Here is a 15,658-nt window from a genome sequence, read left to right as displayed (position 1 = left end):
TTAATGTTCTGGTAGCTTCCACTAACCTAAGAATTGCAATGGCTGCACTGGCTCACTCAGCCATTTTTGTAATTCCTTCCAATTCAGAAAAGGGATAAGGACTAGAATAGCTCTGATTTCACCCACGGCCAATATTTCACCAGTCCTTAAAAAACTGGCTCCTGTAGGTAACAGGTACCACCTTCTTCCACTACTTATACTGCCTCTGGTTATGAACTGCTGCTTCTTTCATACAAGTATTTTATTGAGGGGAGAATTAAGATAAAAACAATAATCTAAAAAAATTACTGTTTCCCTTTTATTACCTTTAATTTTTGCTTGGTCTCTTCTGAAATGCTGCCCTTTGGAGAAAGGAGGGTGGGAGTGGGTGGAGTGACAGTGATCTCAGGTGGAAATTTGGTGACAGATGAAGGTATGAAAAGCTTTGGCATGTTGGGCAGAACGCGAGTTTTTACTCGGGTGCCATCTGTCTTGTTCTGCTGACTTCCCAAAGTCTGTGAACTGGAGCTGAGTTCAGGCTTGGAACTGGAGGCTAAACAGAAAACAGGAAGAAAAAACATGTTAGAAAGTTATCTAGGATTTCAGGTGTCAAAGAAGAGGGAAGAGTTCATTGTTAGACATATGGCTGGCTCAAAAGGCCTCTTTCCAAGCCTTGCACAAATCAAAGCTTATAACCAGAAGAAATTGCCTCAAGATTGTATAATGACAACTGGAAACCAGTAATAATTCAAAAATATCTTACTGGACAGCACAAACTCAATCTGACCAAGCATGACAAGTGGCAGTGTAACACTGACCCACCTGCACCTAGTTAGAAGGCCACTACAAACACCATCCTCCCACTTGTTTCAGATACAATCATCTCATCTTTGCATTCTCTCTCTCTCCCTCCATTCTGTAAAGCAATAAATAAAGCTCCTTAGCTTCAGTTTTGAGTCTTTATTTCCTCCACCACAGCGCTGCCTCTTGAGAGAGGAACGCCTCAACAATTTAAGAAGAATATATGGTAACACTCGTCAAAATTTCCTCATTATTCTCTTCAAATCCTGCCATAAAACCCTCCGTGGTGTGCTCATGCTGCTGTCTCCCACACTAGTTAGCATCATTTCCACGTTATTCCCAAGTGTCTCAGCTTGTGGTCTTTACAATCCAAACTTGCTCAGAGAGTTAGTTAAGTACATCTCATAAGAAGGCTCCAGCCATTCCCTAGGCACTATCACATTACAAAGTAATACATACACACCAATAACCAGGAGGTGACAACACTTTCCCATTAAAAATTTGTTAAAAGATATTCCTTACTAATAATGCTACTTCATATGGAGTCAAAATTATTTTTTTAAGAAGCTGTATAAATGAAAACACCAGAGCCTTTCTCAGTCTGGTAATAATGACAAGTGCTCATATACATTTTTTCAGATGCAGTATTGTCAAATCCAGCTCTAGCAGATTTCTGGAATGGACACAGCCACTTATACACAGCAAAATAAAATGCCAGTTTCCTAATACTACCCTGAGAAACAAGCAGCAGTAGAACCAAGTACTAAGGGATGTAAAATTGAATTTTATGTTCTCAACTGTGCACAGGAATGCAAGAGCTGCCACGACAGATGAGGCACAGCTTTCCATCAAGGTCAGTGACCCATCTCCATGGGCAGTCAATCCTTTCAGACAGTACTCAGACACAGGATAATCTGCCTCTCACAAATAAGGAAAAACATACCTCATACATAAATATCTAGATTATGCTTGCCTGAAATACCAGGTTTTACATTTTTACAATTAAAACACCAACTCTTACTTCCCTTGGGAGAGGGCAGAGGAGGGATAGAACACATTAACTACTATAATGCTGGTTTTTATGATTACTCAGATTGAGTCAGGTTTTGTGAAGAATCGTTTCCTTCTGCTAAATATTCCAATAGTGTAATCCAAAGTGTTATCATACTGCCCCATGCAAGATTTCAATTAAAAGAAAAATTCTACTTTAAAGGATGCACAAACCACACTGCTTGATAGCCTGGTACTGGGAGGTTTTTTCACTTGGCTTTGCTGCCATGGTAATATTTAGCATGCAAGACATGCACTAAAGAGAATTACCATTAAGGGGTGACAAGGCACTTGCCCAGGAAGCTGGGACATGGCCAGGAATGCCTCTAAACTCTGGAATACTTGACTGGAAGGCAAGCAGAGAAACTGAGGAATATCAATACCAACTATCCAATTGATCAATGCCTACAGATTGATCCACAGCTCACCACCCCATTTCAGAATTCCCTGAAGCACAGGAAGCTCATACCTGGGGTACAAACATGTCCTGAATTTGTGCTGGTCACGGACTCCACTTGCCAGCAAACAGGCTCTGGTGATGGTGCAACAGTAGCCATTTTCATCTGCTGACAAAGCCGTGACTCCTGCTGCTGAAATCCAAGCCCCTCCAAAGGCACTTCAAGCTCTTCTTCCTCTTTAGTAATGAAATATAATTCACAGATTAAGAGACATCCTGATCTCTCTCCTAAGCCTCAATTCTTTTGCTGTCTAACCAACTGGTAGAAAAATTTTTTTTAACCCTTGCTCTATTCTTCATTACATGACTGAGTGAAATTAAATACCGTGAAGCTGAGAAGGCAATACCAACTTTTTCATACTTGGTACCATCAATTCAAACTCTTGGAAAAATGTAAATGTCATTTAAAAAGCAAAAGAAAAAATTTTGTGTATAAAATTTTGTTATCTCTGCACATGTGCAAAAACATGTGCAACTGAGCAGTTCCTTTGGAGATGGGAGGGTTGGAACACCTGCCACATGTGCAGAGCAAAATCCATCACCCTTAACGATGAGCCAGCTGTGATCAATGGGTCTCCCTCTGATCTACAATCACAGGTACATCCTACACTGACTTAGCTCACTGCTAAGTAAGATTAATTACTGTAAACATGGAATAACAGGGTCAAAGCCATTTTTCATGAAACCAATATCAAGTTCTACTGAATGCCCACATTTCACTGATATGTCCACTGTAACTCCATAAATACATTAACCTAAAATTCCCACTTTCTGCTATTCTAGAACTTGGGGTGTTTGTGACTCTGAACCCATGCATGTGTGTGTACAATCTCATTATTATGCACCAGCTGTGTTAAACCACCTTTCTTACACACTGAGCTGCATATTGTCCATAACAGGAGTAATTTTCACTGAGCTACCAAGAGCTACTGGTGCCCTTTCTGGAAAGGGCAGACAAACAGCAGCAAGCCTTTCAAGGCTATGGTCACACAAACAAGCTTTTATTCTCTCCTAAAAATGAAGACATCCTTCAAAAACAACAGGCTGTCTAGTCTAATTTGAATCACCTTATATTTACACAGGCTAAGGTGTGCACAGGCAGCTATCACAGACCAGCAGATGCAATGGATATTCACAGTCTCACTTGCTCTGAAATTCTTTGTATGTCCATGCTCTAAAGTAATTTAGGATTTTGACAGTGCAACGTCTTAAAAAGGAACACATATTTTAATTTTTCCTCATTGGAAAAATGCTCCCACCCACTCAAGTGTTGAAAACACTTCTCCATCTTTACCAATATAGACAAGAACTTGGAATTTACCATGGTAATATTCTCCTGTTTGAGAGTTCCCCTTGCAGAAACTGCTTAAGACAACATAACAGCTTAACATCAGATCAATGCAGTTTAAAAAACGCAACTTTTTAAAAGAATTAGACTTTCTATGGTTTTTGAATAACTTGTACGAAATAAAAGCTTACCAAAGCAGGCTGTAAGTTCTTTCATCCACTAATTTTCATTGGTAAAGAAAAGAACCCATCATCTAAACTTGTAGCTGAAAGCCCATATAAGCTTTAGGATAAATGAGATTGCTTGCAGAAAATTCTCCAATAGTTCCCGAAAAGGAAAGGTCACCCACTACAGCACAAATCACAGGCAGCTTCTGTTCTGTGATGTTCCACTCACTATCAAGCACAAAATGGAAAGGTCTAATGCAGAAGAATTCTCAGCACTCTCTTGCACATTTCTCTCTGGATACTTCAAAATACAGCATTGGAAGTAGGAAAATAATAGTTGCATCTGTACATGTATTAATAGACCAGATCAGCTTCAAAACAACACAGAAGGAAGTGCTCAGTCAGGGATCTTGACTAGGAAAATCCTAATTCATTGTTTCCCTGCTGAAGAAGCAGAGGACAGTGAAGGATCACTCTGGGTGTTGCCTGCCATTTACACCAGACACAGAAACCATTTAACCACAATGACAAAGTACAAGAGCCTGTAGGAAGGAGGATCAGCCCTAATGTGGCCTGAAGCCAACACACACATATCCCATTACAGTGCCAGAGCCTGACGACAGGCTGCACTCCAAACCCAGAAGACTCCCACACTGAAATGGCTTCAAGACACTTGATCAAAAGATAGAAAGAAACACTACACCAATATTTGAAGAAAGGCAAGATGAAAATGATGATTTCAGAAGATTACTCTACAAGACAGCTAAGAAGTCAACTGCTTTTTAACTTACTCCAACACTCCAGAATCACAGTCTTAAGTATCTCGGGTAAGTACTAACAGAATCTTTCTTATCCACTTATTAACCATGAATACAAACCAGCAATTAACTTAGCAGGTACAAAACTATATACAAATAAACTGCAAATCCTACAGCTTCAGCTGTACTGCTAACAGAGAGCAGTTTTGTAAGTACACAACTACTAAACTACATTAGGGACTTATTAGTTCACAATTCAGAATAAGAGCTGTGATTTGCATTATTGTTTAATGACAAAACTCTACCTCTTATGCTGATTACAATATTTGTTTAATTGTAAGATATATTATTGCTTAAATTGATTTGCTGTACTTTATTTTAACCAAATTATGCCCCACTGACTAAAGCTCTTTCAAGCAGCCTATTGCTAGGAAGATGCTACAAGACTGCTATCAGTCTATATTATTTAATCTTCACCTTCCATATCATATTTTTGTTAAGTTTTCAAGATGCACTTTTACAGTGTAGTAAAATTAGATTAAAATTTGAATAAAATTATCTGTCAGCCATTTTTAATGTAGAAGTACATGAAAATGAAAAGGCAGGAGCCTGGCACACTAAGTGTGTATTTCTATCACTGCACTTCTGCAAACAACACTTGTTAATATTCTATTAGGCTGTGCCTTTCAGTACATGAGAAATCAAGAACCACTGCCTGTTAATCAATCCCTTGCTGTCAGAGATGTTAAATACAGTCACAGAATTCTATCCCCTGATTGGGTCATACACTTAATTCTTTCTGGACTATAATTTTAATTTTTTTTTAAAATAAATCACTTGAGTAGCATTACTTCTAAGTTAAAAATAAAGTTAATGAACAAAATATTTTTTAGAAATCTTGAAAAAAAAAAGAAAAAATTGTTGCAGGGATATGTATCACAACTGATACTATTCATACTTTTATACTGCATAGATATTTGTTCTATTTTTTTTCATTACAGACAAAAAGGTCAAAACAGAGAAGGACAATCAAGAAGATATATACAATTGGATCTCTTTATTATTTGTCTAAAACAAATTTCTGAAGAGAATATCTTGATATTTGTCTTGAGGAAGATGCTGTTATAGCCCCGAACATAATGTCCTAGTTCTTCTAATAAAAACTTTCCCCAGGGAGGTAAAGACTCCACTAACTCATGAGCCACAATATTCTGCACAAGTACCAGAACACAAGAATATAAGTGCAGCACATTCTGAAGGTGTTCAGAAGCTCAGATTTAATATCAGTTAATAAATCTTTTGGTATTACCCAGTACTTGTACTGTCCTGGCAGATTTTCAAACATTAGCTCTACAAACCCAGGTTAAAATAAATTCAGTTTCTGAAGACGTAATATGCAACAGACACTTGTCGCTAGGCTGAGGACGGGACAGGTACTGTACTCTGGAGACCCATTTAGCACTCTCACCTTACAGCACAACACACAGAAATTAAACACACAGAGAAAAGCACAGATTTGCAATGCACATCACTATTGATATTGAAAAGTTCATCTCCAAACGAGCTGCATTACAAGGATTTTTTTTAGCCTTCCCTCTCCCAACAACTGCCTAAATACATATAAAATAGTACACGCAGAGAAAGAGGGACATCATACCTTTCAACATCTCCCTGCTTTAGTGAGGAAGAAACAAGCTGACAACAATTCAGTGCAACAACCTACTCCAGCTTTCCTCTCCAACCTCTTCCCACTTGTTGCCAGGGCAACCAGTGTTTGCAGATGCCTATAGCGGGCGCTGGGTTCATGACTTCATCACAGTTAATATCCTCTCCCCGTCTCTCTTTATACACAGAATATACTACATACATACATCCACGCACTATAAACACACAGGTTATACAATCCTGCAACCGTTTTTATACTGAGACCGTTCACTTTGCTGTTCTGATGTATCTAAAATGAGAAGCAGCACTGGCAAAACTAATCACTTGGAAATTTGCAGATGTGGAGAAAGTTTAGAAGCAGTAGTGCTGTAACCAGTAAACAGCTGCTCTGGTCTCTCTGCACTGAACACTTAATCATTTGATTTCATCATGCTGTCAGGTATGAGAGACATTAACATTAGTGTTATAAAACATTTTATGTGGAATTTCAAAAAAAATCCTTTAGTCATGCAGTTAAACCTCTTACATGACAACTGGAAGACAAGCCTAGAAAATGTGACTAGCACCTGGAAAAAAATGTCTTCCAGTTTCTGACGGAAGCAGTTTGAAGTATTACAGCACGGATATGTTCAGTAACACACAGTGCATGCACAAAGCCGCATTTCATTGTATGAAAGAGGAAGGAGCTGAGCTTTGAACTCCAGGACTGAATACTAACATGGTTTCAAAAAAAAAAATACAAAGAGAAATGAACAGACAACAACCTGAAGTACTTAAGTAAAGCACTTGCACTACTTGCCTTCACCCCTCTGCAAAACACCTTCCCCCAGCAGCTCTGTGTCAAGAAAAAAAGTCTGAAAATACATCAGTGTGATTTAGCAGATCAGTACTACCTTGCCATCCAACCACTTCAAAAGAGAAAGGATTGAATTCTGTGTCCCTATAGACTCTAGGATATGCTTATCTTTCTAGTTCCAGTAACAACTGGTTTACTCTGTATTTTACTTGCCACCCACAGCAATTGCTCTCAGAACTCATTTACCATATAATGTGGAGACTTTTTTCATGGCAATGGAAACAGGTCCAATCCTTTGCTCCCTGACATACTGGACTAAGTATCTTAGACATTTCCAAAGAATAGCACTAATGTGAAAACAATTCATTTTCTGTATTCCATCTGCCTTGCCCTCCAGCTGGGAATTAATACAGCTTTTTTCCCCACACAGCAGTTGCAAAGGCCATGGAAAGCTTGAATTTGAAGGAGCTCAGAGTTTCCTCATAAACTGTGCTACTGAGTCCATGGAAAGACTGCACTGGAACACAGGTTGGTTCAGTAAACACAGTGAAGGATGCTGACCAACAGAAACAATGGGAATATCAGCCATGAGGCATCACACCACAGCAAGCAGTGAGACTACCTAGCTCATGATGTGGCAGGTATATTTGATAGCCTTTCCTTACACATTTTCTTTCTCTACATTCATTCCGAATATCCTGCCATGAAATTTATTTCTAAAAAACCACCACCAAGTTATAGCTGTAGAAATAAGTATTTGACTTGAAATGCCAAATTCAGGAAATTACATTGAAAGCCAACACAAAGTCGTATGTTAAAAATTAAGCATCAGAGTACTTTTGGCAGTGAAAAGCTGCAGAACACGAGTTCTATTGCCCTCTGAAAGGAGAGAAATTCAAGCAGTCTGGTGAACAGAAGTTCTCACTGCAATAGCATGGCACACTGCTATATTTATCACTAGGGTCCTGAGCAGGGAGAGGGTACTGCACAATTATGAGACATATCCCAAAATGCCTCCTAATACTGAGCTCAGCTGTCACAGAACAACATTAATGAGATTAAAACACAATGCTGCTGTGAAAGTGCTTCCTGAAAATAGTCCCTGGCCCATACTAACTTCCAAGCTATCAGGTCCCTCTAACAGTCACACTGGGGCCAGTCTAACAGCACAGACAGTGGAATTTCTGTGTCCAAAAACATTTCCTGCCACCACCAAGTGTCCTAGAGGTGCAGAAAGCTGGCACGCATGCTGGTAAAGAAAGGCCCAGAAGTTCAATAATAAATTTCCCTCTCTTGTTCTTTTAAGCAAAACAAAACTTCAATTTAAAAGAACAAACAATGGGCCTAGATCCAAAAGGCAACACTTTGATAGTCAACTACATGAACTTTCAAAAGGCACCATAAAAACACAGCTAATTGATATCTGTGTTTAGTGTCTGACTCAGCAAGCACACATCGCTTGGAGAGCACCACACAGCAGCACCTCTGGATAGAACAGTCACTCATTTGCAGTCTACTGCTTCTGAATTTTCTGTACCAGTTATCACGAAAGCCGTAAGACCTTTCCTTCACCATCAATATTTCACCCTCCTCTGCTCTGAGAGCCAGCTAAGCACGATGAAATTAGCAAAAGCAGCTGGTAGAAAAATCTCTTAAATTAATATAATGGCACCCCACAATTTTCTAAGAATTTTGTAAGCAATGCAATACCTGTGCAGAAGGCTTACAACTACAGCTCTCTTCAGTCTTTCCTTGTGCAGGAACGTATGTAAATTTTATGCCACTGACAGCAATCTAAAACTAATGAAACTGAAACATATTGTAATGTAACCATTTTACCCTGTTCTTCTACAAAAGGTCTCCAAAAAATGTGCCTCATTAGTGTAAGGCATCCACAGGCCAGTGCCTCCCCAGGATTTTCAGGGGAATCCGAGGGTGCACAGGGCTAGAGAGCCTTTCAGACCACAAACCTGCTCTAACTGCACTAAACCCCTGGCTTCACAACATAACAAGTCACATTTGGCCAGCTGCCACCCCTGTCCTATTTGTTCTTACTGACCCAACACAGGTGCATAAAAATGACAACAGTTTTAATGTCAAAGGATTTTCTGCACAGCATTGGACTGAATAAATAAAACTTAAGAAATTTGAAGTGTAGAGATCAGAAACAGACATTAAGTGTACTGAAAAACTCTTCTGGAATGACTTTGTTTCAACAGAAGGCAAATCAGCACACAAAGGGAAGAGAAAGACATGACTGGCTGGTACTGCCTGAGCACTCAGCAAAAAGGAATTAAGAAGTCATTCACAAACAGGAAACCCCTGCTGGCATTCAGCAGGTGAAGTTGTTTTCAGAGCTCACCCATTGTGAAAAATAAAAAAGCCTCAAGAAAAGCACGGATCAGACAAGGGGAAGTGAAAATACCAATGCTGAGGAGGCCAAAGAGATCAGAGAGATCAAATGCAGAGCTCGCTGGAGGCAGCCTGGGTGATTTTTGTTAATGACTCTGCAGTTGCTAACAGGTGGGCAGGTAGGTGGGATAGTACCAATGGTGTGGGGCCACAAGTATTTAAAGAAGAGTTTTTAAAGCCTTGGAAACTGAGGAAGACAGCTATCAAAAAAACCAGGACAAGTCAACATTGGAAATGAAGGAGAAAGTTATGAAAGTAAGATGCACACAAGTGACACAAGAAAACAGAGTAGAACATGTGCATTTAAGAGAGAACCTTCATGCTAGGAACCTGCAATATGGCTCCTATGAGGCCACAGGTCCTCGGCCAGCCTAACTTTCTGTGCTTCAGCTTTTTTGTGCCATCTGTCGAGAAGAATTCTGTGCTATAAAGCATAATTTAGAGCTCGGCAGAAAAAGCAAAGTAAGACACTGATTGCAATTAGAGGGTTGAATGTTACAGTCATTTAAAAAGTACCTGAAAGTTTGAATTGAAATGCATAGTCAAAATAAGGCATGGCCAACAGGGCCAAATAACTTTGGGCATTTTGCGTAAGCAGAAAGTTCTCAGTACACAGAACTAGAGGCTCTTAAAATCTGTGTTTGTCTTCAGAAATTTATGACAAGCAAACTGAGGAGACACTGAGATCAGTATGCAGTTAAGCTCAACTAAAGATGGCAACCTACAATCTCCACTATTTCATTCTGACAGAAACAGGAATTGTGGATGCCCACTGATGTCTGGGGATCAGTGAATCCAGGAATCCAGGTGAACCCTTGTGCCATGCACTGCTTTAATACAAAGACAGATGCTGTCAATGCAATGTTGACATGCTCTTTACTAATGCCTTATGTAAACTGCCTCAGTCTTCTGAGAACTCACTACCAGCCTAAGGTTGTATATCAGTTGTTAAAATAAACTAAGTCCCAGAGTTCTGGGAAAAAGATGCTCCTTACACCTGAAAGTATTCTTATGACTCCAGCACCCAGTTAGCCTACAGGATGTCATATTCCAATATTGTTACTGAATTCTTAGGACTTCTCACTTCAAAAACCATCTTTAATTGGAACATCTGTCTTTCAGAGAGTCTGCTGCTGCCCACACACACTTAAACAATTTAATTTCATTGCCTGCTATACAATAGTCTACTCACCTTTCCACACAACTGTCCTCACTTGTGCTTCTGAAACTTTAAAAGTTTTACAGGTTGAACTATATTTACACCTCTGCTTGCCCTGTTGTGCCTAGGTAACAAACATGTGAAATTACAGCAGGATATTCACATGGCTTATGGAGTGCCACTTCCCTGCACAACACAAAGAATTGTCTTCCCTAGCTCTGAATTTCTTAGTTTGGACAGCTATATCATGACCTTGCTTTTATATTGAAATGCTTAGGCCTTAAATGGACAAAAATTTAATAGTGGGGGAGTGTTACTCTTCTACTCTGATTTTATATTCCAACTTGCTAGATAACTGGCTTTAAACAAAACACAGAACTTTAAATAATTCCAAGTACAAAAGCCTTCTTTTAGTATCAGAAGTCAAATATGAACGTTTTACTGTTCATTCCTTATCAGAATAAGGACAGTGAAGAGGAAGAAAATGTCAAGATTTTTCAGCAATTTAGGACAGTATAATACTGGAACACTGTGACAGGCTGGAGGGAATTTACCTTAATTGTCCTATTTTAGTTTCTCCAGAGAAAATTTTAGGCTGAGCCACAGAGGCAAATAGTCCTAAGTACATTTATGCCTAAATGTAGGAAACTACCACTATTATCACTCTGCTGCTGGACTCCATCATGCTGTATTTTGTAGTCATGTTAGTAATGTACTAGATAAAATCTCAGTAAAATATTTACATAAGAAATGAGTGGCATAGCATCAACATTGCTTGGAAAACCATTCCTTCTTCTGGGTGAAATCACAGAAAATAAAAGCAGCTAATACTCTCTGATGTGGAATACTTTCACATGAACCAATAGATACAGGAGGAGGTGATGAGACAAAAAAGATGAAAACAGTTTGCTTCAAAAATGGGAGGAGTTTTTACACAAACAGAACTAATGGAAGGCAGATGAAAAAAGGGTTGTAACAGAATTATAAATAATTCTTTTTAGAGGAGGCACATGTAAAGGTAGGAGAACTAAAAAGACATAAGGACACAGCAGTAATTGGTGTCTCTCTCAGCTAGAGAAAAGACCTGTCAGGTAGGTCTGAGAGCCAGAAAGCCAGATACAACACAGGCATTCAGCTTTGCAGAGAGACCCTCTTGATCTTCAGACAGTTTCAGGAGTGTAATTCTGGCAGCTAACCCTTCCATCTCCCTCAACCAAGATGATGTATAGAAAGCATGAAAGAAGAAAGAAAAATATGTAACTCTACAACCCTAACAAAGCTTAGGAAGTCAAAAGATTCAAATAAATGTTCCAATCACTGTGATGTGGCCTGGGGAACTGCACGTCAGAAATGCTCGGGAGTTTTGTTTGAAAGCCAAAAGAATGCTTGAGTTCCTATCTGCATTGTCATTCCTACACCACTCTCCTAAGTAAGTGTATAACAACTTCACAGAGGATTCATTTTTTCCTCCCTTTTTGTCTAGGCACAAATCCAAATTAGTCCCTGTTGAACAAGCTTGCCAGGATATCTTATGACACCATGAAACTCCATTCTTTAGCTTCACAAGGACAATAACTAATGTGGTTTACACATTGACTAAGCCATTCCTTCCTTATCACTCCCCTTTCCTTTCTTCCCCTCCCAAGACAATCTCTCCTAGGAATTGTGAAAAAGGAAAATTGTATTATAAAAGTCTAACTGCTAATACTAGATGTTAAATTTCAATTTTGTCCTATACTCAGAGATTAGCAAATTGGGAAAACCTATTTCTCCCTAATTTTCTCTTCACTGATGATGAATTCAGACTATGTGCATTCAGATGCCAAGGCTGATTGCTTATGGAAAGAAATGAAACACCAGAACTATAGAGACAGTATAGAGACTTCAGAAAGTCACAATTCCAGACTAACGAAACATCCCATCTCACATATGTGGACACTATTTCCACTGTATCTTCATCCATCACTTTCCACAATACCTGTTCTGTACATGGTTCATTCATAACTTTTATCTGGGCTCCTATGACTCTGTCTATGGCATTTTGTGAGTAGTGCTAGGGCCCAGGCTTGTGAACAGATGGAGTGAGCACAGGCAGCAGCAGATGCTTTTTCAGACAGTGTTTCTGCAAAGGTTGCGAGAAGTACAGGCTATGGCAGGTGCTCTGCCACCTCAATGTGCGCCATGGCCCACAAATGTGCACAACCACCTCTTCTGGGCACCCAAGGCAAGTCTGAAATTGGGACTAATCTTACTTTGTTCCCCAAAGGGGATCAGTACTGCCCTGCACAGAGACTTTTTGGCTGCTAAAAAGCCAGCCTGCCATGACAGCAGTAAAGCAAACCACAGCATTATAATTTGATTCTTTCCTCATCTAGAGAACTGCACAGGACCAATTACATAACACAGTCATAAACAAATCACACAATCGTGCTATGGAATAAATAACATTTGTTCGGTTTCTCAATCCTTTCCTGTGCTCTAACCTGGCACATAACCACACCAGGGCTATAAATAATATATTCCCAACATTCTGGCCCTGTCAGATGCTTCTTTTCTCAAATGCGAAAACTAATAGTGATGATAAACTAGCTTTATGAACCATGTAGAATCTTGTTCATCAGTGTTGTATATCTCCACACATATATGCAGGGCAGTGAGAACTGTGCAGCTAATTACGTTAATCAGGCACTTCTAAGACAGATGTAGGCTGCCCAGCAATTTATTTCAATGGTAATCACTTTAAAATACCTTAAATCTTTTAAGAAGGTAAAAGGCCTAGATCCTCAACTCTTTGAAGAAAGCAAAACAATTTCAATTTTAATGCTGCTAGAGACTTAAATTCTCTAAAACAGATGAATATTTTTAGGCTGCTATTCCATGATTCCACATACAAATTACACAGACAGTGATGACTCTTTTAATCTATCCTACAAATTAACGTTATGTATTAATTATGTAGGTATGTATGTACCCATTTCAGGACCAAGACAAAAATCTTTTGAATGTGGTCTAGGGATCAGAAAATGGGCCAGAATCAGAACTGGGGCACTAACTCACCATGTGGCCTTAGGAAACTGAGTAGAGGGGGCCAAAACGTTGTGTCTCGCTGAGACTTACCACGGACAATCTCACTCATGCTGGGTGCAGCCTCTGCAGTTTGACTTCGGAGGTGCTCAGTGTCCCTGTGTGACTCCTGGGATGTAGGTACTGAAGATGCTGAGGAGGAAGAGGATGAAGAAGAAGAGGCTGGTTTGGATTTGGAATGCAGGTCGTTCAGTCTCAGGAGGTTTTCAGGAGTCACAGTGTCTGGATTCACTGGGGCAGGATGCAGCGTGGCCGGTGCTACTGGGAAGAAGCTCTCTCTGTTGTCCTTCGTATGCTTTGGGGTTGTGGGGGCTTCTCCTGTGGACTACATTTAAAAAAAAAAAGGGCAGGCAGAGACAGTGAGGAAACATCAGTAATTCTGCGTGTTCTACCTGCTTCAGTGACTGCTGCAAGCAGCACAATATTTTACAGACAGAAAATACTCTCTCTAAAGTGGAAATAACATAATAGTGACTCAATCACTATTATAAAGAAATCTTTTCTCCTTTATGGATTATTTTTCTGTTCTTTATGGTCTGTTTATCGAACTAGCACCTTAACACTTATCCACATTCACATTTACAAAGTTTTATTTAACACATCCCTCGCAACAAAACACACTTTTCTGAACTCTGTAATTATGCATGAGTTACAACCTCCTATAAACAGAAACACATTTATTTCATTTAAAAATACGTTAACGAATGCTTGACCAGAACAAACAGATCTGCAGTGCTTTAGGAGACTTTGCAAATTATTACAAGAAATAATTCTTAGCGAATGATGTGAGAAGAAATGGAGAAAGCAGAAAAACGTATTTGCTTGTAAAATAAGCAATCAGCCTAACCCCAAATCATAAATTCCTGGTAACTGCAGAACTGAATAACACTGGTGTCCAATTGGAACAGGCTCAGCGAGAGTTGCTGCCTGTGCAGACATAGGAGTGGCACCAAGAGCAATGCTCTTCTCCAAAGCCAGTGCTAAAAATTTAATACAGTGTCATTTATTATATAGACAGAAGGTAGAAGGGGGACATAAATTCACCAAAGAAGGGAACAAAAGTCTCCATAAAATGAGTATCTTCTCTATAATTGTTATCAGTAATCAAATAAAGTATTCTTGCCTGTGAGGCCACAGAAAGCATTTATTTCACACTCTTTGCAGTCTTCATTTAATGGAAACTTATTGGACCATAAAGGATACGGTTGAACGGAATTCTCAGATGTTTAATTGTCTGTCTCATACCTCTAACATAAAAAAACCCCCCTCATTTTAACCATGGTGATAGAGTATGAATGTTTGAAATAGAAACAGAGTTCTGCTGGCAAATGTAAAATCAAATTGGGCCCTAATGTCCTAGATGACCAAAGATTTATTACAATGCCAGAAGAGTCAGTAGAATTTCACTGACAGAACAGAGCAACTTCCAGCTCGAGAAAATGCATATTTAAAATTCAAAGGTGGGAAGAACACAAGTACTTTTTTTTTTAATAATTGGTGGAATGTATTTTTGAAGTTCCTGAACTTGATTAATCAATCTCTAAAAAGCATACAATTAAAACCTGCTAGATTCTATGTGTACACAAAAAAATAAAATACAGCAGCTATATTCACAACAATTACCATACTGGATCAGAAAAAGGTCTGTTCTGTCCCTGAAAGCTGCAAGTTTCTGAAGCTTAAAGCATCAGTTCCAAAATTAAAGGTCTCCACATACAAATGGGTCACACAAACCTGATATAAATTAAACTGCAGAAGAAAGCTTTAAGCCAGAAGTGGGATCACTAGAAGAAATGTTTTCAGCTGTGATTTAAAGGGAAAACCCTTCACACTCATGCGCTTCATTAACTTGCACGATACATGATGTAGAACCCGACATATTTGTGCTTGTATTGTATCCAAAGTTTCTTCACGAGAAACACATGAAGGTACTACTACTTAGGTACACAGATGTTAAAAATATATCTGTATCTCAAACTGTACTTCTATAAAAATGCACAGCTACTTCCAGACAGAAAGAGGACACTCGGAAAGTAAGTCAG

The 15,658-nt window shown here is 39.2% G+C and overlaps 1 protein-coding gene across 5 annotated transcripts in view; it reads right to left on the bottom strand.

The window, feature by feature from the left end:
* The window catches only part of CABIN1 (calcineurin binding protein 1), a 111,021-nt gene that overhangs the window by 1,577 nt on the left and 93,786 nt on the right, over positions 1 to 15,658 (bottom strand). For all 5 annotated transcript variants that reach the window (XM_027696837.1, XM_027696836.1, XM_027696839.1 and 2 more), the window contains exons 34-36: positions 13,650 to 13,941; positions 2,300 to 2,464; positions 306 to 532 (exon numbers count right to left, since the gene is read on the bottom strand). In XM_027696837.1, coding sequence (XP_027552638.1) covers positions 306 to 532; positions 2,300 to 2,464; positions 13,650 to 13,941 — 684 coding nt within the window. The remainder of the gene's footprint in view (positions 1 to 305; positions 533 to 2,299; positions 2,465 to 13,649; positions 13,942 to 15,658) is intronic.

Source organism: Neopelma chrysocephalum, unplaced genomic scaffold, assembly GCF_003984885.1.
Source record: "Neopelma chrysocephalum unplaced genomic scaffold, ASM398488v2 Primary Assembly neopelma1_116, whole genome shotgun sequence".
Classification (NCBI taxonomy): Eukaryota; Metazoa; Chordata; class Aves; order Passeriformes; family Pipridae; genus Neopelma; species Neopelma chrysocephalum.
This window is presented reverse-complemented; position numbering and strand designations above follow the sequence as displayed.